This window comes from Oreochromis aureus, linkage group 5 (genome assembly GCF_013358895.1).
Source record: "Oreochromis aureus strain Israel breed Guangdong linkage group 5, ZZ_aureus, whole genome shotgun sequence".
NCBI lineage: Eukaryota > Metazoa > Chordata > Actinopteri > Cichliformes > Cichlidae > Oreochromis > Oreochromis aureus.
The window spans coordinates 41,614,424-41,641,060 of record NC_052946.1 but is presented as its reverse complement, the minus strand read 5'-3'; the positions used below and the strand labels follow the sequence as shown (position 1 = coordinate 41,641,060).

The following is a 26,637-nucleotide window of genomic DNA, read 5'->3' as shown; positions in this document are numbered from 1 at the left end:
GGTCCCCGTTAACCAACCGGCTGCAGCCCTGGTTCACTCCATCAAACATCATCAGTGTGAATGATGATGTCACTGATGATGTCACGGAGACGTTTCTCGGTTTTATATGTTCAGCTGATTTGTTCTGAGATGAATTTGAGACCATCAGAGCGACAGTCCATCATCGATACGTCTGAGCGCGAACTCATCGTTTACATACTGATGATTTTACTGTTTGAAAACGATTTGTCACTTTGATAAACCAATGACTGATAAACTGGTTGTTTCAGCGTCTCTGTGGAAGTAAAGGAAGTTACATGTGGCCCAGAGTTAGTGAGAAGCAGCCCTGTCTCCCAGAAAAGACGCCTAGGCCTTGCGGCGAGGTGGTCGGGGTGGCTGCGGGGCTCACAGAGCTCCGGACTCATTGGTCGTCCTGGGAGCGATTTTACCTGACGAAGGTGAAGGTTAAATATATCCTCCTCTTATCTCACACTCTGCTGGAGCAGCTTTGGTGCAGCTCACCAGTTCATCCTCTGTCTCTTTAAGGCCCACTTTCTTCTGATTAGCCAGCATTAGGAAGCCTGCTGAGGGGCAGCCCTCAGCGTGAGCCGTACTGCGTGTGCTTTTATTTCAGATGGATTCTTACAGACATTTAGCTCATTAATCAAAGCTGTGGCCGTGTTTAAGGGCTGATGTTTGGTTAATGAAAGAAGAATCAGCTGAGTCGTCCTCTTCGGCCTTTACATTAAATGTCTCAGATTTCTCAGTCACATGATTCTGTTTTTAACTGGAGCTCATTCAAACACAGACTCTCAGAGATTAGCTGCTAATCCGCCCCACAGACCCTGAAAATGAGTTTTCATGTGTTTCAGAAGTTTAGAGAGACGCTAACGAGGACCACGAGGCCGTTTATCCTAACAAGCCAATCATCACGCAGATTTAGACCCACACTGATGTTCAGCGTATAAACGTTAGTTCTTGGAGACAGGGCTGCAACAATAAGAGCCGGTTTGTATTCAGAGACATGATTAGTACATGCACTCATGCATTTTTAAAGGAACAGTTCAACATTTAATAAAACCCTCCTCTCCTTCCTGCTGCTTCCTGCTAAACATAGCTTAGCATTAAGCAGCAGGAAGCTGATGATCACGTGCATCAGACTTTATTTTCTGAGTCATCACCCATTCATTCAGCCTGAAGCACAAAAACTGTGAGCACGTGTCGGACTGAAACACATCCTGGCTCCACAGACTCGTCACAGGCAGATTTAAACATCATGTTCGGGGTCAACCTTTCACCTCAGGGAACGGCAGGGAACAAGCGCGCCTCTGTCACAGCTTCGGTTTTATGCTCATTTTTCAAAGAAATGTTTTAGCCGCAGAATTTTATTTATGATCTGAACGAAACACCTGAGTTTTGGATTTATTCCAGATCATTTAAAGTACAGAAAAATGAATCTGATAAAACGGCCGTGTTAAACTCACAGGAGGGGCTTTCTTTTCTGTGAGAGAAACTCGAGGTGTTTGGATGAGCTCATCTAACTAAGGTGGTGCTCAGCACCACCTGCGTGCGGTGTCAGGTACTTACTGCTGGGGTCAACGTTCTCGCACAGCTCCGTCTTGGCCTCTCCGTTGGGCCGGTCGCTGGCCTTGTGCGACAGCCGGGACGACATGGTGGCGGCCGTGACGACGGCCTTGAAGGATCGTTTCCTCTTCTGCACGTTGAGCTCCGGGTGGAAGATGATGACGTAGACTTTGGGCATGTAGAGCATGCCGAGGGCCACGGACGCGCTGAGGTTCATGGAGATGGTCAGCGTGGTGGTCTGGATGTACAGCTGGTGGGAGACAGGGGGGAGAACAGGGTTAGTTAATGGTTTCATCTCAGAGGTATGTTTTTCCAGTAACGCTGTGAGGAACCTTGGAGTCATTTTTGACCAGGACATGTCCTTCAATGCACATATTAAACAAATATGTAAGACTGCTTTCTTCCATTTGTGCAACATCTCTAAAATTAGAAATATCCTGTCTCAGAGTGATGCTGAAAAACTAGTTCATGCATTTATTACTTCCAGGCTGGACTACTGTAATTCTTTATTATCAGGATGTCCTAAAAACTCCCTGAAAAGCCTTCAGCTGATCCAAAATGCTGCAGCAAGAGTCCTGACAGGGACTAGAAAGAGAGAGCAGATTTCTCCTGTATTGGCTTCCCTTCATTGGCTTCCTGTTAAATCCAGAATTCAAAATCCTGCTCCTCACATACAAGGTCTTAAATAATCAGGCCCCATCTTATCTTAATGACCTTGTAGTACCATATCACCCTATTAGAGCACTTCGCTCTCACACTGCAGGCCTACTTGTTGTTCCTAGAGTATTTAAAAGTAGAATGGGAGGCAGAGCCTTCAGTTTTCAGGCCCCTCTTCTGTGGAACCAGCTTCCAGTTTGGATTCAGGAGACAGACACTATCTCTACTTTCAAGATTAGGCTTCAAACTTTCCTTTTGCTAAAGCATATAGTTAGGGCTGGACCAGGTGACCCTGAATCCTCCCTTAGTTATGCTGCAATAGACGTAGGCTGCCGGGATTCCCATGATGCACTGGGTGTTTCTTCTTCACTCACTATGTGTTAATAGACCTCTCTGCATCGAATCATATCTGTTATTAATCTCTGGCTCTCTTCCACAGCATGTCTTTATCCTGTCTTCCTTCTCTCACCCCAACCAATCACAGCAGATGGCCCCGCCCCTCCCTGAGCCTGGTTCTGCCGGAGGTTTCTTCCTGTTAAAAGGGAGTTTTTCCTTCGCGCTGTCGCCAAAGTGCTTGCTCACAGGGGGTCATATGATTGTTGGGCTTTTTGTTTTCTTGTATCATTGTTGGGTCTACCTTACAATATAAAGCACTGAGCATGCTGCTGAGCATTAAGGCAAATGTTGTTGAGATTTAGTGCTATATAAATAAAATTGAATTGAAAAATGTAATTATTATTAATTAATAATAATTAAATATTATTTTTATATATAGTTTTTCTCTGTATCTATTATTGTAGGGTCTACCTTACAATATAAAGCATCTTGAGGCGACTGTTGTTGTGATTTGGCGCTGTGTAAATAAAACTGAATTAAATTTTTGGTCTGCAGCTCCAAAAGAGAAGCTGTTGGATGAAATCACAGGTGTCAGAGTTCAGGTGTGCTTCAGGTGAACAGTGAAGCTCACGACATCATTAAACATGTGAGCCATAACATAACATGTATCATCTCATACCTGCACAGAATCATCTGAAACCACCTGAAATAATTTCAGGGTTAAAGATCACATGATTAAAGCTGTCATCACCACAGAAACAACAGAGACTTAACATGCTGTAACATGCTGAGACTTCACTAACGGCGGCTGTAATAAACCGATAATAAAATAAACATCAGTAACAGCACTTCTTTTAATGCTGCATGATATTTACTGAAGTCACTGTTAAACAGCCTGTTCAGAGACTCCTGAACGAGCAGAGGTTCATCCAGCTCCACTGCTGCTGACCTCTGACCTTTAACCCTTTAGAGCTGTGTGGTAGGTACCGTCCTGGTGACGGCTGTATTTCACAGTCATGCCGCTCGCTCGTGTCAGCGGCGATAAAGAGACTCGGGAAGTTCGCCTCACTCTGAAGCAAACTCTCGACACTTTTTATGAGCCGGTGAAGGATTGTGTTTTATTATCCGCCGTGTTCTCGACCCTCGCCTGCAGCAGAGAGCGGCAGCCGGCCGAGCCACGCCATTAATGTTTTATGCAGTGTGTATATTGCCCCTGTGTCCGAAGCCGTGGCCCCGTGAACCCAATAGAGGGCCGATATGGGCCCGGGAAGAATGCATAAAGAGGCACGGCTGTGCTGTAATGGGCTTCCCAGAGTGGCTTTCACTGAGTTCAGCCCACTGTCTTTATGTGTTATGGCCCTGCTGTCACAGTCTGAGCGACGCCATTAACGGGGAGAAGTCACAGCAGGCGGAGTGGGGGTGGGGGTGAGAGTTAGGGGAACAGCGGGGAGAATATTCAGACCAGGATTGGGCTGCTCGCTTCCTGCGCCACGTCAGCAAGAAACTACGCCACAGTCTGAAGGAACACGAGGCCCTGCACCACCACCTGACGCAGGTTTCATGAGCCCGCGGCGTTTACCTGCACGACAGTCTGCACGCACGTCTTCTTCTACAGTTCAGACAAAGCTGTGACAGCGGAGACACCCCCACGTGTCCAGCTCCTCTGATCATGAGCACGAGCTCATCTTCAGTATCTTCATCCCTGCAGTCACTACCTGCAGCTCGTGCACAGGTGAGGGTTCCTGCCGTCTGTCGGCGCCCTGCTCTGTGTTACCCTCGCATGTGAAAGAGACCCTGACATACATGAGCTCCTCCCTGATGACCACGGTCTCGGGGTCAGAGACCTCCGCAGGTGCGAGCTGGACACACAGGTGTGTTTGCTTCGTTACAAAGAGGTGACGAATGGTTAGAAACAGGCAGAGAGAGCAGCTTCTGTCCGCTCCAAGCAGACGAAGGTAAACGTCGGTGAGGAGGCGGAGTCAGTGGTTCGTTTACAGCCTGTGTGAGCTGCTGACCCTCAGCTGTGACAGCTGGTCCACTCTGAGCTCCCTTGGAGGAACACCTGCTGCTCTGTGACAGGTGTGCACACGATCTGCAGTCAGAGGTCTGTGTGAGTGTGATATGAATCAGTGATAAGATGACACGTCTGATAGAGCCCAAACAGCAGAGTTCTCTTATCAGCTCACCTGCTTTTAATTTCCATCTCTGAGCGACGGAGCTGAAAGCTCGTGCTCTGGTTAAAGCTTCAGGGAGGAGGAGCAGCATGTTACTCCTGACAGAGGCGGAGCTAAAGGACATGAGGGGACAGGCACAGGTATCTGAAGCTGAGAGCTGGAGGCCGGGCAGGTGAAGCGCATCATTTACGAGGTCGTCGAGCGAGGCCAGAGCGTCCATCCTCACCTCACAGCTGCTTAACATTCACGTTTCCACACTGCATTTTAGCATTTTTGAGTTCTGAACATTATTGCATTATTAGAGGCGTGGCCTCTTTCACTGACAGGTGGATGGTGAAACAGGTGGCTGTAGCTGCTAGCTTCACCTGAACTGCACCTCTCCACCGTGTTTGTGCTTGTGGGGCTTGGAGCATTTTGGATGACATCATGTGACCAATTGCACGGCTGCTGTGAGGTTACTGCACTAACAGAGCGTCTGAGGAGGCGGAGCTTGAGCTTTACTGAGTGAAGCTGAGTGAGTGAAAGCCTCTTCCAGCTTCACGCTGTGTTTCTATAATTCTGCTTCACTTCTCCTGCCTCCTATTTCCTTTGCACTTCTTCCCTTCCTGTCTTCATCCTTCCTCGCCTCCTTGATTCCCTGTGACCCGTGGCGTCCCTGAGTGCTGTTTTCCTGACGCGATGGATGTCGTTTTCTTTCTTCGGGTGTTTCAGCTGAGCTGCTTGCGGCGTCCTTACAATGTTCTCACATTCTCCAGCATGCTGCAGACAGGCTCCTCCCCCCTCCCCCCGATGAAAACGTGATCCTCTTCTCTGAAACCACATCAAAGATGGCCGTCTCACCGAGGCGGTGTCAGGCAGCCTGCTGTTTCTGTGTGAGGCACAAAGATGGAGGTAATCATCCGCACACTTCTGCTGTTTTATGGTTCACAGGGAAACATTTCTCGTCGTGGCGTCACGTCCGTGTCACCGTGCGGCGTCCTGGGAGGCGTTTTGAGTTTTGATAAAGTTTTGACACGCTCTTGGTTTGCTGATGTCACTGCTGCTGTATGGCGGCGCTTTGTGAGGCTCTTTAAATATAAATCTGAGGATCATTTCCATTTCTGGCGTATTTATTGTTCGATTGCTCCTCATTTTATTGACTCGCTCTCCGCGCACAGACTGTTTCATTTATCCGTATAATTATGGTTTGCTTTAACTTTGTGGTCCGTGAAGCTCTTTGAACCTCTCTGACCTGCCCGAGAGCGATCGGACGCATAAAGTTTGATCAAGTGAAAAATTAAAACTGTGTGTAAACACAAAGTGCAGACGGAGGCTCTTCATCATGTTCATAATAAACCTTCATCACTGAGGTCACCCGTCGTTTCCACCATCTGTGGCCGTGAAGCGATGCTCACTCAGTTTACAGCTCAGCGTGTCAGAGTGCGCAGGCGCGTGGAGGAAAACCATCGCCGGCAGGAAAAGCAAGTTCAGAGTTCACAGAGAGAAGCACCAGGTAGAAACCACAGAGAGCCGAGACCCAGCACACACTGTGTCGGATCTGAGTCCCGGACAGGTGCGTGCACCTGAGTGTCGCTCAGAGCCGAACAACACAAGCGAGGAGGATTCAGGAAACCTCTCAGAGCAGGACAGGAAGTGAAACTTTGACCTCATTAAGGACGTTGGAAAGACGTCACCTCAGGCGTGAAGCTGGACGTCTTCATCGCTGCGGTCGTCATAGTGTGTCAGAAGTTGCCATCAGGAAGGTGCTGCTGATACTTCATCAGGACTTTGTTCAAAGTTTAAGGAATTTTTCCCAAAACTTCCTTAGAACTACTTTTATTTGCAGGAAACTTTGGGTCTGATTGAAGTCCACAGATTTTTCCTGTATGTACCGACACACTCGCAGACACGGCTGCGCCACAATGCAAAAACCCACGATAAGCTGAAGTGACACCAAATCATGGATGGTGTCGGCGGCGAGCATAAAGTAGGGGCGATGCTCGGAGCTCAAACCTGATGTTTGTCCTGCACTGGAGGCGTTTCACCTTCTGAGGTCTTCTTCATGGACATTCAGTGGTGTTGGGTGGAGGAGGCTGAAGCAGTCACAGCTGGCATTACTCTCATCGTCGACCCTGCTGCACTCTTATCATGTGAAGTCAGGTTTCGCTTTGCGTCACCTGTGTGAAAACACACGTGTTGGGAACTTGAAAATAGGACGCGTTCCACAATCATTCGCCAACAAGTTGCCTGATTGCCCCTTTGTTTCCCGTCTCTGTGTCAACATAAAGCTGAACCAACTCAGTAAAGCTCCAACTGCCCTCAAAGGGCATGAATAAGCTCCTCCCCCATATCAGATTGGTGGCGACGTCGGGTGTATGTGGTGTTTAAGGCTCAGGTTTTAGCAGAGTTGAATATTTGCAGGTTCACCTAAACTGACATCAGTCTGCCTCACTGCTGCAAACGCACCATGTGGATGAGGAGTGGTCATGTGACGAGGTCTGCAGCTAGTCACATGACCCTGTCCTGATCCTCCCCGTCTCTCCGGCCTCAAAGGCACATTTTAACAATCGATTGCAGGAACGTGGTCATGATTCTGACGTGTGTCTGAGGCCCGGAGCGAGCTGCGTTCAGGTCATTCCAAAGATAAAACAGTCACCGCCTTTGAGCACGTTTTGGACCTCACAGCCACCGTAGCACGTGACTCCTCTGACGACAGACTTTAAAGTAGAAACTGCTGGGTGCTGTAAACTCTCCAAAAACACTGCTTCCTTGATTACTCCGGCCGGAGCTGCTCTTTATGCGCTCAATAAAAACTGCTGCCACAGTTTCCGCTCGCCGATTCCAGATGCTAATAAAAAGTTATACTAACGCCGTTTTAGTGTCACACGAAGAAATAAAATGGTGGACAGTGGAGAGAGATGAAACGAGAGAAATGAAGCATCGCTTCCGCAGAGCTGGAGACAGTTCAGGGTGGAGGAGGGAGAGGCGAGGGTGCAGAGAGAGGTGCATGAGAGGAGGCGGAGCGAGCACGGGGAGAAAAGGTTCAGTGGGCGCGAGCATAAACGATGAAGGAACACGAGACGAGCTGAGGGGGGCGGGGATGAGGAGAGGCTGCAAAGTTTAGAAGATAATCAGACACACGAGGAAGATCGACGAGACGTTCAGTTTGGATGGAGGGAGGAGGAGGTGGAGGAGGAGGTGGAGCCGGAGGCAGGGCGGAAGTGAGTCGAGAGTCACAGTGTCTGTTCCTAATGTTTTGTCTTCTTGGTCTGAGCTGGTTTCCATGGTGACACCTGCGGCATCTGATTACAGGTACACCTGGAACCAATCAGCAGTCTGAAGGTGCAAAAAAACTAAAAACATGGCAACCAATCCTGAACACACGCCTCCCTCTAAGACCGCCCTCAGAGTGCGTTCAGAGCTGCCTGTGACTACAGTACACACACACACACACACACGCACACGCATCCACACACATATTCTTGTTTTCACATCTTAGTGAGGACATCTAATTGACATACCACTTACCCCAGCTGCTAACCATCAACAATAACCCTGAGCCTAATCCTAACCTTAACCTAACTGTAACCCTGACACTAAAAACTCATTTTGAGCCTCAAACATGTCTTCACACTTGTGGGGACGGGACTGTTGGTCCCCACAAGTATAGTAGGATTCCAGTTTTTGGAAAAGATGTCTAAACACATGGCCACACACACTGAGGTGGTGGTGTTGGACAGCCGCTCGGTGCTGCAGGAGGTGACGTGATGAGGGTTAAAGGGCGTCCTCGAGCTCCTGCTGCCTCCTCACATTTGAACTTTAAATCTTGTTGCTCTGATTTAACCGCCCGGCGCTGGGACGTTCTGTTCTGGACTCATCGTCACAGATCTCTGCAACAATCCTGCCTCAGCTCTTTGGGCTGCAGCTTCTGCTCTGAGCCCTCTCTCCTCATCCTCGGCCTTCGTCCCTCCAAAGCTGCAGACGTCTCTGCACAGCAGCACGATGCTGACACACCTCAGCTCTGCTTTACGTCACAAATCTGCCGCAGAGGGCTTCAGCCACACAGCAGCTGCAGAGGTGTCAGGTTTGAATCCCAGCACGTGACCGCCGTGGTTTCACATGTTCTGTTATTCTGGATTATTCAGGATTACAGATTACTCAGATTACTCTTACATCTAAACATCACCTCAGAACCTCTAATGTGGTCTGAAGATTTGATCATAGTTCATTTATTCATCATGTTTCTCTCTTTCTGATGTTTGTACATTATGTGAATATTACTGTGTGACTCTTTATCATTATTGTTATTAGCAGCAGTAGAAGAACGTGTGATTTTTAGGATATTCAGCTGCAGATGTTTGAATGTGTTTGAAGACCTTTGAGCTGCAGCTGTGCTGATAAGTTGGAGGGGGACACAGTTTAATGTGACACCACTCTCCACCTGCTGTAAGGCTAACGGCTAACTACCTGTGTGATGGCCCAGAGCTGCAGCAGAGAGGAGACTGACGTCCCTCTTTATCCTGAAACAGCGTCCGCACATTTGATTGGCTCTAGCTTCCAAAGGTCGGCACTGTGAGTCTGTGTGTGGTTGTATGTGTCCATGTGTCACTGTGAGGATGACTTGTTTACTGGGGTACTTAAATTCCAGTTTCTCCTGCTGTTACAAAGTGGCAGGAAGTGGAGCTGCTGCTGGAGATAAAGCACAGAGCTGGGTGGTTACAGGTGTGACTCAGGTACCTTCTTCCTGTTTACAGCAGGAGGAGCCAGGTGAGTGGGAAACAAGCCTTTTCTAAATGTTCATCACAGTTGTGTTTATAAGGCAGAAAGCTGTGCAAACATTTAGGAATGTTTTTTCTCCAAAAATAAATCTGTGACAGGAAGAGCTGGAGCTACAGCACGCCGTCGATCACGCAGAAGAAGAAAAACACAACTGGACAAAAATCACCTCGCAGTGTTTTAAACTAAAGAGGAACCCAGCAATCAGCCCACAGCCTACGAGCAGCAGCGGGGGACAGTGGGGAGGAAGAACTGTCTTCAAACAGGAAGAAACTTGAAAGAGCTTGCAGAATAAAACGTGAATAAATAAACAGCATGAATTTATTTCACTTCTTTTTGAAATTTCAAGTTAGGAAAACAGTATTCACAAATGTGCAGACTGATATTTACATGTATTTCTGTTACTGCAAACTTAAAACAAGTCAGCAAAAAAATGTTACAAGAAGACTTTTCAAAATAAAGATCACATTTTATTCTGCAAGCTCCCATGTCTTCACGTTCTCACAGAAACACTCAGTGCATCATGGGAAGTCATCCAGCAGCCCGAGCCTGTAGCAGCTTGTAACAGCTACACAAAGTGATACTATACAACAGAGCGAGCTAACAACGCCGGGACCTCCATGCCGTCTTTGTGTGAATACACCTGTAGTACACTGGGAACCAGCTGTCACCCACACTGTGCAGAGGGGGTTGAGGAGGCTCTGATGGACCTTTTTGACTGATGACCATGGAGAGCACACTGATGGTCTGCTCAACAAATCACAGATAATGCCGTTTCCACGTATGTCCTGACATCAGGAAACAGAAAGGAAGAGAAAAGTGTTCGGAGCGAGCTGAGGAGAGTAATCAGGGAGGGCAAACCAGCTGAACTATGTCAGCGGAGTCTGCAGGAGCCTCAGAGCCATCTCAGGTTATAAGCTGCGCCTCTGCTGCAGCTACAGCACCATCTGGAGGCTGCCCCATCTCCACACCCACCTTCTCCCTCCACCATGACCTCCAACACAGAGCTGCCCTGCTCCAACATGTCTCTGACACTAAACCAGGTCAGGTGTGAGCTCAGGACAATCAAAGCATGAAAGACAGTGGGTCCAGGTATTATCAGCTCCAGGCTCCTTAAGTCCTGTGCAGATCAACCGTGCAGGAAAACACAGCCCAAGCTACAGGCTGGATGGAGGTTCTGACCCTGGCTGCTACTTGCTTGTCTTCGAAGTCATCGTTAGTCACACTGTGTCCATCTATCAGCCTAACATTGGCCTATCTGCTTAGATACCATATTTCTAAGATTTTCAGGGCCGAGTACAATAACCTCAGTTTGATCTGAATTAAGGAGCAGAAAGTTAGCGGCCATCCAGGTCTTTATGTCTTTAAGACATTTCTGCAGTTTAACTCATTGATCAGTACCTGTGGATGGAGTAAAATCAGTACAGCAACAGAAACATACGCAGAGTTTATTTCCTTTAAATGAAAAACATTTCAGATGAATCAACCAATCAGTGCAGCCCAACTGAACACGGCGGTGAAGAGGAGAGGAGGACGACGTCCTGTGTGCTGACAGGTGAGGAGAGGAGGTGGAAACAAACATCATCAGTGCTATAAAATCCCTGCTGCATGAAGCAAAGACATTAGCATTGCAAATACGCTCCTCCTGCTGGCGTCTCCTTCCTGTCAACACATGTGGAAAACATCTAAATCAGCTGGACGGCGGCAGTCTGGGTCCCCGTGATGGCGGCGTAGTGACCTTGGCGGGTGCGTGAGAGGAGAAACGGCCTCGTCTGATTTATTCATGAGGTGCTGACATGTGGCAGCAGATCTGGTGACGCTGAAACGCTGTTCAGGACATCGCGCGTACGACCTCTCCACCAACAGCGGGTTCTTGCACACGTGTGGACGTTCGAGACGTTCTCGTGGACAGAGAGATCCTCGGATGTGAGCGGAGATCGTTCAGATCGTTCCTGACGGACATCGTTTGGTTCGATCTTGTGGTCGTCTCTTTGAGCTGATGTCGTTCATCTTTCTTCGAGGTCACGCTGAAGTTCCCGCCCTTTCGGCGCTCTCGGAGCAGACTTTGAGTCTCCGTGAGTCCGAGCGCTGATCTGAGGCAGCGTTTCTGATCTCTCGTTGTCGCCTTTGTGTTTTTTTCTCTCAGGTTCGTCTTTCTGATCACCTCACCGGAGTCACGCTGAGTGTCTGTGTTCGCTGTTTTGTAATGTGTTTTTCTCTGTGAGGTCACGTGGCGTCTGCGGGCTTTTGGATGATTGTGATGTGTTTAAAGTGATTTCTGTCCTGTGGGCGGCGGGCCTGACCGTCCTTCAGGAGGGTTCTTTGCTCTGATCTCATTTCCAGCTCGTCCATCTCTTCACTCAGACTCTGAGCTTCAAGTGTATCCTCTCACTGATAAATCCTGAATGAGCCATTCACATCAGAGAAAACACACAATGTACCTGCGTTACAGTCAGAGGCATCAAATCCCTCTTCAGGCTCCAGCAAACAGCTTTTATCATCATGAGAACGGGACGCTGCTGAGCACACACAGCCTGATGCTGCTGCCTTCTCCACAGCATGAAACCTGCTCTGCTGAACAGGACGGCGCGTAACGCCTTCAGCCTCCTCAAGACATAACAGGAAACACGAGATGGAAGCTCGTGGTGCACGGCGATCTTAGGCCTCCTGACCAAAGTTTAACAGCTGCAGACACAGAGCGGCAAAGCAAGAGCCTTCACCTAAGAAGGAGACGAGGCAGCACAGATCCTGAGAGCAGATCTTTAAATCGAGGTCAGTCAGCAGGATCATCTACCACAGGAGGAAACCCTGTTTCTTCTAATCTGCAGCCTTTCAGCTTCGTCTCAGTCCTCGTAACGGCTGGAAAATCATCCCAGAATCAGGAACGCTGCCCTGAGACTGCTCCCAAAAGAAGGATAAAGTAACAAAACACTCGCACATGTTCACGCCACATCGCCCTCTGACAGCAGGGCGGCCATCTTTACTGCATCCACAGACAGCTCTACTGTTTTCCAGCTAACAGGGCTGGGGTGTAATCAGCAGCCGATTGGCTCCGCCCTGAGAGTAAATACAGCGACGTCTGCACTGCAGGTTTAAAGCTTTTAGGACCTCGACAGAGAGCGAACGCACACATGTAGGCTGAGCGACGAGTGCAGCACGCCACAGAAAACTCTGGGCCCGGTTCTCAGCTCTGCTCCACCCTCACCGCTGTGATAAAACCAAAGAATTCAACATCTTCAGATTTGATCCTTAATAAATGTAACTATCATCAACACAAGCATCTTCATAACACAGTTTCTGTGTGTCAGCCTAAATGATTGACTAGCCAGGAAAGACAGCGGGAATACACTGGGAATACTGTGGGAATAGAGTGGCTCTGACACGGAGCCACACGGATAAAAGAAACGACCTGAGCAAAGCTTCTTCGCCGTGCGAAGGACGAATGAGACTGCAGCAGAGATGTGACATCACAGGCACGTGTGATGTCACAGGCCGCTAGCTTACTGCAACCTAACGGAAGCTCAGCTAGCTTTGCTGCTCTGTGATTGGCTGCTGTTATAGAGATAGCAGCCACAAAGATCCCGCCCACCTGGCACTGAAGCGTCTGAGTGAGTCCTGCTTCTCTGGTTTAAACCCAACAAATACAACCTGTGCTGTGTGTGTGTGTGTGTGTGTGTGTGTGTGTGTGTGTGTGTGTGTGTGTGTGTGTGTGTGTGTCTGTCTGTGTGTACAGGAGGATAAGAACATGAAGAAGAAAACACAAAAACAAAAAAGGAACAAACGTCCTCATACACTGAAATAACAGACACTAATCAAACCACATTGCACACACACACACACACACACACACACACACACACACACACACACACACACACACACTCTCCTTCATCGCTCCATGCTGTCCCCTTTCCTTCCTTCATCCTGCTGCCTGAACCTGTATTTGCATGTTGAAATGTGTTTGTGTGTGTGTGAGTTTCTCCTTCTCATCTGTATTCTGCTCGGAGCAGGCAGGTAATAACAAGCAGCAAAGGCCAGTATGTTACTGCTGCACTCAGGTGATGTCAAGCCTCTGTTCACACACACACACACACACACACACACACACACACACACACACACACCTGTTTGTACTCATGTATCTGTGAGGACTCTGACTCTGCTCCTGTGTTTCTGACGTTTTGACTCTTTAAACGTTTCTCTCGCTCTAACTCGATCACAATAATAAGACACACCTGACCTGTTTTGTTTTGAGAAATATCAAAGGTGAGGTTGTGTGTGTGTGTGTGTGTGTACCACAAACCGACATGTTGTCTTCATGATGCGTTCTGCAGCATTGTTGCCTCTCACACCGATCACATGTATTTTTATATTACTGCTTTCTTTACTCAAACATATATTTTGAACATCGCGCCTCCGTTAGCAGATGAAAAACCCTCTGTCTATTCTGAGGACAAACTACAGGCCCCACAATGCTGTGAGGCATGTAAACAGGAAGAACAATGTGTGTTTCCGTCTGTGTTTTTAGTATTTGTCTTATTATTTTTAGTGAAATCGGTGAAAGTCGCAGAACTCTGTGAGAGCGGCTCCAGCCTGCAGTGAGTCATCGATGCTCAGATGAGCCGTTCACGGCGAGGGCGAAGGAAACCGAGAAACAGGCAGACTCTCAGGCAGCTTCTGACCTCTGTGGTTCTATTTTGGTTTGAATGAATATCAGATGTGATGAAACAAAGGGAGGAGCAGCTGCAGCGTGTCTGCAGTCACACTAATGCTCTATTTCATCAACAGCCACAAGGAAGCTTTGAATCAAATCACCTCAACGAGACGACGTCCCCTCTGAGGGACACACTTTAACTAACTATGAATTTATCAGATTTTTACTGCTGAACAAACCAGATGGAAAATAAAGTCAGGAGCACCAGCCCACTGTGGACGGGCTTCAGCCAGGTCCCCGGGAACTAAGACTGAACTTTAACTAAAACTATAACTAGAGCAGCCAAAGCGATGCTAGTTTTAGTGTCATGAAAAACAAAAGCTGAACTCTGCTTAGTTTAATACATAAAATCATGACGTGATGAAGTCAAATTGAGGGCGGCTGACAGGAGTGTTCACAGGTCAGGCCACGCCCCCCCAGGCCTCTCCGGGCTCTGCTGCTTTATCTCACATCTCTTATCTGCGCTCTTATTTCAGGTCTGGCTCAGTGCAGAGCAAACAGCTTCACCTTTTCTCACGTAGGCGTCCAATTAATTAGCAAACCAAACAGCCCGACTCCTTTTTACAGCTTCCTGTTGCTTCTGCAGCTGGAGGGAAAAATCAGCGAGCTCAGGTCTGCATTTTATTTCACAGTCGTATTACTGCACGCCTGCCTTTGGATTCTTTACCTACAGGTGAGACGCCACAGGTACGCTGACCTCTGACTGCAGACAAAGCAAGCATACAAATCACAACATGACCAAAAATGTTAAACTGAGACACAAAACTGCCCGACAAAGAGGGACAAGAAAGCGAAATGACAAAGTCAGCCACATGAGAACCGCCAAAAAATATATACAGAGCTCACAAACACAAAGACCCAGAAAGACTCAAGAACCCTGAAGGAACCAGACAAACAGCAAGACATACTGCGAAAGACAAAATACCAGATCTGAGGCTCCAAACAGCCACGCCCTCCTGCTTTACATCAAACAGCCTAAAACAACCGGACATGTCTCAAAAGAGCCAAAGTCAGAGGCAAAAACCTGCTGAGGAGACAAAAAAGAACCAAATGTCCAGAAAACAAAACAACAAAAAGCAAAAAGACAAATGTGCCAAGACAACATGTTGAATACAAGAAACCAAAAATAAAACTAGAAAATGAGGCAAAACCACCAAAACAAGCATGAAAACAGCTTCACTCTGATTTGAATCCGGGTTTGATATTTCTGTGGGGGAGTGGAAACAGCGTCCATCCCAAACAACGTCATCGTGAAGTATGTTGATGACCACCGTGATGACATCATCATGGTGATGTCACCCTGTAGGGTGGAGGTAGAGAAGTTGTCCCGCTGGTGCTCTGAGATAAACCAGAAGCTGAACGTCCTTAAAGCCAAAGAACTCATCATGACCACTCCCCTCTCATTATAAATAAATCTGTCTCCACCTTCAGGTTTCTGGGCACTCACATCCGCACTGATCTCACCTGGACCCACAACACCATCGCCGTGGTAAAGAAGGCCCAGCAGCGGCTGCATCCTCTTCGTGTCCTGAGAAGAACCTGGACCAGGAGCTGCTGCTGCCCTTCTACCCTCCTCAGTGGAGAGCGAGGACTCATCCTGCCTGGTGTTTGTACTCAGGGGCCACGACTGAGAGCAGGAAGGCTGCACAGAGGGACGTTAACACCGCCCAAAAAATCATTGGGTGCCCCCTGAGGCCCCTGGAGGCCATCGCTTGATCGTCCTGTCTCAGGTAAACCAGGTCCATCACAGGTGACCCCTACACCCCCCCACCACCTGTTTGACCTGCTGCCCTCTGGTCAAGCTTCAGCTCAATCAGGTCCCACAGCTCCAGACTCACTAACAGCTTCTTCCACTGGGCCATTCAGACTGTTAACAAACACTATCCCCCCACACCCCACCCTGCCACACACCTCACCAATCAGAGCCATGGTCTGAGTAACTGCCATTTACTAAATATATATATATATATACACACATGTTGGCAGATTTAACATGACGCAGAAACTTCATCACCAATATTTCCACAAATTAAAACATCAAAAATTGTAAGTCAGTCTTACCTTTTCTGCCGACTGCGCCGTGCCAAAGAAGATGGGGATGAAGGCCAGCCACACGATGCAGGTGGTGTACATGGTGAACCCGATGGGCTTGGCCTCGTTAAAATTCTCCGGGACCCCGCGGGTCTTTATGGCGTAAACAGTACACGTCACCATCAGTAAGATGCTGTAACCCAACGAACAGATAATCTGGAGATCTGTGATGTCGCATTTCAACACCCCTCGAGCCAGATCGGGGTTGAGGGTCTTCTGCTCGTCATAGTCTATGATGGTGTTGGGCGGGTCCACCCCGAACCAGATTAACACCCCTAACAGCTGGACCGAGATGAGGCTGGAGGTGATAGCGAGCTGCGAGGTGGGACTGATCAGCCTCGGCGGCGTCACAGACTTCTTGCCCTGCTCGAAGATTCGGTAGATGCGGTTGGTTTTGGTGAGGAGGGCGGCGTAGCTGATGCACATCCCCAGACCAAGAAAAATCCTTCTGAACGAGCACACGCCGACATCTGGCTTGGCGATCATGAGGAACGTGATGATGTAGCACAGAAATATCCCAGTCAGGAGGACGTAACTCAGCTCCCTGCCAGATGCCCGGACGATCGGCGTGTCGTTGTACCGTATGAACGTAGCCATGACGAAGATTGTCGCGATGATGCCCAGCATTGCCAGGAAAACCGGAATCACCGCCCAGGGCGAGTGCCACTCCAGCTTTATGATGGGGATGGGCTGGCAGAACGTGCGGTTGGCGCTGGGCCTCATGTTGTAGGAGCACAGCTTGCAGGTGAACTCGTCGGGCTGGAACTGGTATCCGTCGCAGGGCTCGCAGTGCCAGCAGCAGGGCATGCCTTTCACCACCTTCTTCCTCTCACCAGTTTTACAGGGAAGGCTGCACACGGAGGTGGGAATCTCCTGCTCCCCTCGAGGCCACTGCATGTCCTCCTTCTGGAGAGAGAGCATGGAGACAGTGAATGGTTAGATCAGCACCCCAACATATCCTCACTCCCAACTCATCAGAAACCGCTTCTCTTCATGTTCTAGCACAGGGTCTGCCTCCTTAGAGACATTTTCTCAGGTAGAAAAACCTTTTGTGTATCTTTCCAATGTGAGGACTGACAATAAGCTGCAATTATTATAGATGTTTTAAAAACCCCTCACTACACACTTTATACACTTTCCTCAGACAGGCATGAACATTTTCACAGTTTTCTCTCTTGTTTAAACTCTCAAAGTTCAAATCTTTGTAGAAAAATAAGTCCAGTATTATAGAAACCAAAGATCAAACCCTGTTTTCAGGTCCAGAACATGGGAACAGCTGCCAGAGAATTCAACATTAATGAATCAATGGTAGGAAGCAAGAAGAATGAGTTGATTAAAGTTTGACTTATCTGACTGTTTTGTTTCGCTTAATGCGCCTTATAATCCGGAAAATACAGTAACTTCTACGTTCCTTTAGCATGTCCAGAAGTCCAGCTTTTTGTGCGATGGTTAGCATCTTCCTACCGCAGCTGCCTTTGACGGTGCAAAACGTTTCATCGACATTGTTGTTTGTTGGGGAGAAAACTTACAAACATACAGTGCAGGACTTCAGAGTCACACTGCTAGGATCAGACATTTATGTTTGACAAGCTGAACACATTCTGTACTGTACAGGAGACACGGCACAAAATTGATTGACAATGGACTACAGCCAATCAGGACGCAGAACACAATGCGCTGTAAAGAAAAGAAAAGAAAAACAAAACACCACATCCAGACAAAAACAACAACAACCCATCACAGTCAGTGTGTCCCTGGTGTTGTATATCTACATTTATCTCTACTGATTAGTGTTTATATCTTGACCACTGCTCGTAGCGGCTCACTGGATCTCCTGGTTTCTACCAATGACGCTACAGGTCTGTCAACCCATTCTCATCATCACTGTTTTTTTTGTGTTGTTGCTTTGATGCGCTGACATTACTGTCTACCAAAACATAACCTGCCAGTGTTAGAGACCTGAAACCCGTCTTAGGGGTTGCAGGACCAGGTTTGTCAGCCTGGAGTCTGGACCGTGCCCCGTTTGAACCTCTGTGCTCTGCTTTTGTCACATTTAGGAAAGGATCTTGGTTGGAGGTAAAATCCCACAATATTTGAGGGTTAGTACTATCTTGTGAGTATAAAAACAGCTGCTCCATAACTGTAATCACACAGTATTTGTTAACCCAGCAAAGAGGCCGCCTGGGTCTTTACCTGTAAGTCATTCTGAGGCGACTCAAACTGAAACCAAACGTGCCACCTTACCATCTTTTCTTCCTGCTGCGCCTAAAAAAAGCTTAGTGTTGTAGAGCGATCCTCAAAGAACAGACTGTAAACATGCTGCCCTGTGGGTGAAGCTGAACCTCGGAGAGAATGGTACAACGTCGCCATGCTGTGAGCTAATGACGCTGTCAGACATCGACTTCGAAGTTTCAGGCTCGGATTTATAGCCGAGCGTGTGGCGCTGCTGTTGAATGAGGGATTTGCTTCGGCTTGCTGCTCCAGTAAAAGTCACATTGATTTGACAGCCTGTCTGCTGCTAATGAGCAACGAATGCTGCATTAGTGCAACATCAATATGGATGAATTCCACCTGGACTGCAGCGCCGCTGAGTGCACGTCTCCTCAGCATGAGGGTTTGCTGTGTTTAGGTCCATATGTTCATCATGTCAGATCACAAACAGCGTGACTCAACAGCAGCCGGCACAGCAACCACTGACAAAGGACTTTATTTAAAGACAAAGAGGTGAGCAGCAAAGGCCCGACTGGTCGGGAATCGAACTGTAAACCTAAAGTTTTATTGGAGCCTATGATCTCACACAGATACTGAGCCAGCAGCAGGTGTGTCACTGCTCAGGACGACTTTAAATGTGAATCAGAAGTAAAAACACAAAGACACAAAATACGACGCTGATCTTTTAAAAAACTAAAATGTGTTTTCCTGGTCTGACCTTTGAACTCACACAGTTACAGCACATCTGCGACTGCACAGGGAACATTTATTAATGACGGCCACACCTTCTCATCACACACACACACATTAAATAATAATAAATAAAATTTTATTTATATAGCACCTTTCTAGACAGAGTCACAAAGTGCTGCACATAAGATAACAAATAATAAAAGGTAACAGACAATATAAAACAGGCAGAAATTAATCAAGAGCAGTTTTAAAAAGGTGAGATTTGAGTTGTTTTTTAAAAACAACTACCGAGTCCACAGTTCTTAATGTATGAGGGAGAGAGTTCCCTAACCTAGGGGTCACAGTGGCAAAAGCTCGGTCACCCTTAGTTCTTATCTTAGTCAGTTTTATAGCAAGTAAGCCCTGATCAGATGACCTCAGGGACCTGCTAGGGACATAGGGCTGTAGCAGATCAGAGATGTAGACTGGTGCCAGTCCATGCAAGGCTCTAAATGTCAAGACCAGGATCTTAAAATGTACTCTAAATTCCACAGGAAGCCAGTGTAGCTGAAATAGCAATGGTGTCGCATGTGAGTACTTGGAGGATTTTGTCAAAAGCCTAGCTGCAGCGTTTTGCACAACCTGCAGATGATCCAGAGAACCTTTGCTTAGACACATAAACAGTGAGTTACAATAGTCCAAGCGTGAGGAAATAAATGCATGTATAGCAATCTCCAGTTCAGAGCGAGATAAAATCGGGCTTAGCCTAGCCACATTTCTTAAATGATAAAAACAAGACCGAACCAGAGATTTCACATGCCCATCCAATGTGAGAGTCGAGTCAAAAGTGACACCTAAATTCCTGATAGAGGATTTAACATACACTGAGAGAGGACCAAGGGCTTTCACTATCTGGGATACAAATCTGTCCGGAGCACATATGAGGACTTCCATTTTTCCCCTCGCTGAGTTGGAGGAAATTTACAGCCATCCAACGTTTGATGGAATCTAAGCAGTCATTCAGAAGCTGAAGCTTAGATAAATCATGGGGCTTAGAAGAGATGTACAACTGAATATCATCAGCATAACAGTGATAAGAAATGTCCTCATTATATGCTGGAGGGGGAGAAGATATATTAAGAACAATAAAGGCCCCAAAACCGAACCCTGAGGGACACCACAAGTAAGGGAGGTAGAGGATGGCCTAAAATCGGAGACCACCACAGAAAAGGATCGGTGATGTAGATATGAGGAGAACCACTCTAAGGCAAAAAACCAACCGAGTGTTTAAGCCGTTCAAGGAGGATGTGGTGGTCAACAGTGTCAAAATGTGAGGTCCAACATAAGCAGGACCGAGCATTTTCCTGCATCATTATTCATCAAAATGTCACTTGAGACCCTAAGAAGGGCTGTTTCTGTGGAGTGAGCCCTGCAAAAGCCGGACTGAAACTTATCGCAAATGCCATGTTTGTCCAGAGCCGCTATAAGTTGCTTAGCTACAATCTTTTCTAGAAGCTTAGCAATTAATGGTAGTTTGGAGATTGGTCTGTAGCTGCTCCAAAGAGACGGGTCTAGAAGTCATGCGTGTTGTTGGCGACCCGCCCCGTGCTGACTGTTCCTGTACCAAGTCAGTGTTGGTAATCCGTGCTGGTTCACATGTAGCATGATGGGAATGTGCCAAACCAGCCCGCATTTCCACTTTCTTGCCTGAACAAATCCATCGTGTCCACTCAGATCGTTGGTCACTTTAATGGGAGAGCTAGTGTTAGAAAGCCAACTCCGGAAAGATCTCGAAACCTAATCAATCAGTCCACGAGGGGAACGATGAGCTACAAACATTCATGGTGCTTTTATTTGAAAGTCAAGCTCGCTTACAAGTCGCGCATTTTCCTTTTTGGGAGAAAAAGGGAGAAAAACACCTGTAAGTGTGCAGCAAGAATGAGCCCGTAATGGTCTTTACTGAAAGTCACATTAAGTGGAATTAACTGCACACTTACAAGGAAACCCCTGAGGAATGGTGACTAATTCCCTTTTTAGCAGCCAACGAGGAATTTATTCATTCATCGCGTTTTGTTGTACCGTGTTATTTTTTAGTGCTGTGTCTTACGTTGAGTTTTATTTTGTTAATGCTGTGTAGTTTTCACAGTGGCTTTGGAGAGACATCCTCAAATAAACCAGTGATGGAAAAATGTAATGCTGTCTTATTAATGAGTTTTCACTCTTTCAGATTTAAAAAACTTCCTTTCGAAAGCGTCCGATCCGATGTGTCCGTGCAGGATTCGGAGTATTGTTCCGTACACCGTTGTGTGAAGAGATGAGCCTGTGGAAATGAGTTCCAGGCCCTCCCTGAAACGCTGCCCAGACCCTGGAAGGAGCTGAGCACTGACGGATGCTGTGTGTTTGTTATTGTGTGCTGATGAATTTGGCAGATAGCTGCTCGCCGTCTGATGTAAAAGGACTTGGAGGGATTTCAAAAGCTGCTGTGACCCAGAGCTGATCAATTACAGAGCGCTAAGGACGTCCTCAGACAGATTATCTGCAGAGGCCGATCTCAATGAGCCTTTGGTTCCAGCAGCCGGCGGCAGCACCGGGAAAGAAAGTCCAGAATCGATAGCGGATGTTATCGCCACCCACCGTGGTCCAGGCTCCCCGCCCGCCGCCAAACAGCCGAGTGGATAACCTGGAATAGCTGGGGATGGAAGGCCGCGTGGGGCTAACAGCCTGTGTAGCAGGCTCGTCTCTGTCCACGCTGGCAGTTCAGAGCCAGCCTCTAACCCCCCCCCCGAAAACAGGCAGCGGTCCAGCTCTGAAGGAAAGGAAATGCATCTCTTCCTCCCACACAGCTCCTGTCTCCTAATTCATTTTCCCTATTATGAAATTCTGATTACATTCATCAGCATTTGCTTCCACACATCCATCCATCACTCCCACATCCCATCCAACCTTTTCACTGCACGCCAAGCATCATCAGAATTACATGACCGGCTGACACAAATCCCCGCTGCTCCTCCTCGCCATCAGCTCACAGGCAGGTGAATCCGCCGCCACGTTTAATGCATGGAAGGCGTTCAAAACTGACTCGTCACATAAGAAACGAGCTGCTCCGCACGCCATGAGAGAGTGACTCACAGCGTCGCTAATGCAAACACAAATCCGGACAGGAATTCAAATGGGATGCGAAACGGCACGAGTGGCGGCGGGTCAATCATTCAAATGAAAACACCATCTGTCTTCTGGCCTTCGCAGTGGTCAGGAGGGCTGCCCGCCGCCGAGGCGTGTTCAATAATTCACCCCGAGCTTTGAAGAGGTGTCACAGCTGGTGGAGACCCCCCCCCCCCCGCAGCCTCAGCAGCTGATTAAGTCTCCAGGTCCTGAACTCAGCCGGCACTCCGACAGCTTCGTCCAACACAGGAAATAAAATGAGCACAACTGTGTTTGCTGTAAAGGTTACAGCAGAAACAACGCTGTTCATTAAGCTTCCTGCAGCTCTCTGCATCACGGCACTTAGGAGCGCCCCACAAACTCAGACTTGACCAACAATCCTAGTCACCCAGGTCCCAATTATCCTACACCGCGTCCTCGACGCCATCTTTAGATACCGCCGACCCGAACCAGTAACGTGTCCGTTCACACACCTGGAAAAATAAGGGTGAGACCGAATGTGCACGAAAATCCATCTGCTCTGGGGTCCAGCATCAATCCAAGCAGGATAAAATCAATTATTTATGACTCTCTGAGCACATGAGACCAATTTGGGTCACAAATAAACAGACCTGTGGGGGTGTGATTATTCTACATATTCACCACAGGCACAGATACGCGCCATCTGACAAAGAGACGAAGTGAAGCTTTAACACGTTTCAGGAAAGAGAGGCGGCTTGTTCAGAGCCAGAATCTGACTCTGGGCCATCAGCATCATCAGCGGGCGTTTCTGCAAACTGATGCAATCACCGCCCGCGTCCGTGCCGACCTGAACGCTCACCGTCTCTGAGCAGAAAGCTCGCCTCATCCTCTCTTCTCAGGAGGGGACGTCCCAGCAGGTCAGACGGTGTGAAGACCCAAGAGCTCCATCTGAGACTCTACAGGCCTCAGTCAGCAGGTTAAAGGTCAAAGTTCATGACAGTACAACTAGAAACAGACTGAAGGAGTAAGGCTGTTATGAAAGCCTCTGTGAAAGAAGGACTTAGTGAAATTCAGACGACCTCGTCAGACACAAGTGAGTCCTGACGTGGGTTTTTTGGCATTCTGCTGCACATTCATTTAAATACTCTCCTCCTCAACCTTTGCACTTTTTAGAGGAAACACCTACAAATGCACCCGTGTCCACGCCTTTCCATCACGCCGCTTTACTGAAACTTTACGTGAAGCTGAGCTCTGCAGGAGAACTTGTGTTCTGTGGGGTTCGGGGAGGGCTAGATGCTCGGCACATGGTTAAATGCTGACGAGGCTGATCCTGACCGATAATGTGCTGCTGACAGACGGCTTCATGAAGCTTTGCGGCGTCTGGTTTCTGTCGGAGGTCGGCCTGCGGGTTTCTGCTTTAAATGAAACTAAAGGTCAGATTTGCAAGGAGACAAAAGGCGAGCGAGTAAATGTTCACTAGGTGTAAAATGGAAAAAGAAGCAGAGGAGGCGAGAGCTCTGTGAACACTCCCTGTGCCTCCCTCGCTGTTATTCTTATCACTGTCGGGCAGACCTTTGCTCCCGCGCCTGCTGTCACACTCCTCGCCGATAAGCCGGCGCTGCGATGCCGTTGTAGGCCGCAGGTCAGTGCAGGTCAGGTGAGCGGTGCAGGCCAAGCGTCTCTTTCTGCTCGCTGTTCCTCGCAGCAGCGTCTGTTCGCCTGGAAGAGCCAATAACACATCAACACTCTCTGGGGGGGCTGCAGTGTTCGAAGGGAGTGGGGGGGTGTTTTCTGGGAGCAGTTCATCCAGGAGCTCATTAGCTGCCTCCTCCTCCACGCTCCTCACAGCTGCAGTGTCACCGTGGGCCTGTAGGGGGCTCCGGCTTCCAACCTCACTGCACCAGGGACGCAGTGATGGGCTCGCCGCACCGTTGTCATGGATACCTATTTTTTGGCCTCGAGTCTTTATTGCCCCCCGCCCCCTCACCTCCTGACTACGTGTTGGACGCTGTCGGTCGGTCGCCCAGCAGCGACCGCTTCACAAACACGTCTCGCTTTCCTCCATCTGCCCGCACGCAGAGGGCTTGTCTGCCCCGCCTCCCTGTTCTCACACGTATCCCTCTTCCTGCCTTCTTTTTATCTTCGTTCCTGGTGAGGCATACAAGCACCGCGGGAGACGAGGGGTTCGCGTCCTCCCTAATATTAGTAACGAGCAGTCATGAAACGCCTCCCGAGGCTAATTTCCTCCGCCTCAATATTCAGCATCAAACCGACTCCGGAGCGCGAGGAAGCTCAAAGAACTCCGGCTTCGCGTCTCCTTCATGTTCTGCTGCAGTCTCTTTAAATGGATATACAGGATAAAGCGAGCAGAATCCATCTGTGGTATCAGAGCAGAGCAGAGGGACGCAGCGAGGCTTCTCCACGCCGCAGAGCACACTAACTCCCATAACCATGGAAACAGCTTCACAGATAGAAAACTTTACAAACGCTGGACTAAAGTGACACTGAGAGAAACTCACACAGAACCAAAGTCCATCGAACTTCACTGTTTGATGTCTCCAGAGGACCAAAAGGTTTAACAGGACCAACTTCGCTCTCGCTCTGCAGGCCTACTTGTTGTTCCTACAGTATTTAAAAGTAGAATGGGAGGCAGAGCCTTCAGTTTTCAGGCCCCTCTTCTGTGGAACCAGCTTCCAGTTTGGATTCAGGAGACAGACACTATCTCTACTTTCAAGATTAGGCTTCAAACTTTCCTTTTTGCTAAAGCATATAGTTAGGGCTGGACCAGGTGACCCTGAATCCTCCCTTAGTTATGCTGCAATAGATGTAGGCTGCTGGGGGATTCCCATGATGCATTGGGTGTTTCTTCGTCACTTGCCTTCACAGATTCCTGGAGGTGTATTTGCTTCCTGTGGTTTCCTGTCTGTAACTATAATCCCTTCAGGAAGATTTCATGCCCCTCCCCCTCCTCTCTTTGCTCCTCCCTTCAGCTGATGGAGGACAGCCATCACGCAGCGCGTGTGACTCTCCACGTCACCCACTGTAGTACAGTCATCCTGTCCCTCGTGACTAACGGCCTCCATTGATTATAAAAGTCGTCAAAACTGCAGCATCTCTCGGCTGAGTCAACCTCGGCAGCAGGCAGTCTCTCACAAACGCCGTCTGCTTTCCTTCCATTATTGTGAGCCACAGTCATTAACTCAGTCACTGCGGATCATGATTAAACTGATTAATTGAATGAAGAAGGAAATAAGTTCCCCGGGTCCCGGTGAGGCCGAGTGCAGCTGAACGTTTGCAGTTAGCGGATGAGCGGCGTGCTCGAGTGACAGAAACCGACTGAAAGGCCCTAAGAACAGGAAACTCATCAGAGATGAGATCACAGGGATGCCGGCGCCATTCATCCTGCACGTGACAAACACACGGCAGCCACACGCCACGTGTGCGAGCGCTGCGAGCGCGCTCAGTTTGCTGACTGAAATCAGTCCCGCCTCCGTTAATTATTCACCCGGAAAACTGAAAAATGATCCAGAGAGCTGATTATGATTCAGCGTATCATGTAAAACTGCTCAGAGAAGTCACAGCCGTCGCAAACAAGCCGAGCGAGGTTCATCGGTAATCACGCAAACGTCCAGCTTCAGCGCGCCGCTGTCCGTCACTCTGACAACACCTGAAATACTCTGACGAGTCAGCAGTCGCATGTGTCTGTGTAAAGCAGCCTATCAGGGAGCTGCTGCCAGGTGATCGACGAGGATGATGATGATGAAGGTGGAGTGGCAGCTGACAAACAGGAATTCAGGATTTTCCAGTGAAACATGGTCTCTGATTCCATCTGGTACTAATTAACAAAGAAATACCGAAAATAAAATCCGAGTCTCTCCGACACGAGCCGACTCCCATCAGTCAGCAGCAGCTCGGAGCAACGTTGACGATGAAGCTGCTCGCCGCCGTATCTGCAGCACTGTCTGCAGCTGCAGAGCGAGTTTAAAAGTTTTCTTTAAAGAAGCGATAACAGGCGTGTGTGAACAGCACGAGGATTAAACCTGATTTAAGGCCGCGAGGAAAGCACCTTCAGCTCACTTAAGCCTTTATCAGAATCCCACGGGCACCGTGCGAGGTGCACTTCACAGCAGCGCTCTGCGCTCCAACATCACTGCGGTGTAAAACGTTGCCGTGTGCGATGACCCGCTGCGACTCGGGATTATTCTAAAGCACAGAATAAAAGCTCTGTGTACATCAGCTGAGAGCGGGCGGCGTTTTCCCTCCACAGGTGAGAGATTGAGGTCCTTTGTTCTTTGATGCAGGTGCTGAACAAACACGTCTGACCCTGCTTCAAAGAAAAGC

General features: G+C 48.4%; 1 protein-coding gene and 1 long non-coding RNA gene across 3 annotated transcripts in view; one reads left to right on the top strand and one right to left on the bottom strand.

The window, feature by feature from the left end:
* LOC116312921 (metabotropic glutamate receptor 7) overlaps positions 1–26,637 on the bottom strand; it is a 67,235-nt gene that overhangs the window by 6,999 nt on the left and 33,599 nt on the right. Inside the window, exons 6-7 of the mRNA XM_039612693.1 lie at positions 16,261–17,196; positions 1,567–1,813 (exon numbers count right to left, since the gene is read on the bottom strand). Of these exons, the coding sequence (XP_039468627.1) occupies positions 1,567–1,813; positions 16,261–17,196 (1,183 nt within the window). The remainder of the gene's footprint in view (positions 1–1,566; positions 1,814–16,260; positions 17,197–26,637) is intronic.
* On the top strand, positions 9,162–9,791 carry LOC120440357. 2 transcript variants are annotated; one of them, XR_005613180.1, is made up of 3 exons: positions 9,162–9,272; positions 9,378–9,476; positions 9,587–9,791. It is a non-coding gene; the product is annotated as an uncharacterized LOC120440357 (long non-coding RNA). The 2 variants fall into 2 exon arrangements; XR_005613179.1 differs by having other exon boundaries at positions 9,358–9,476.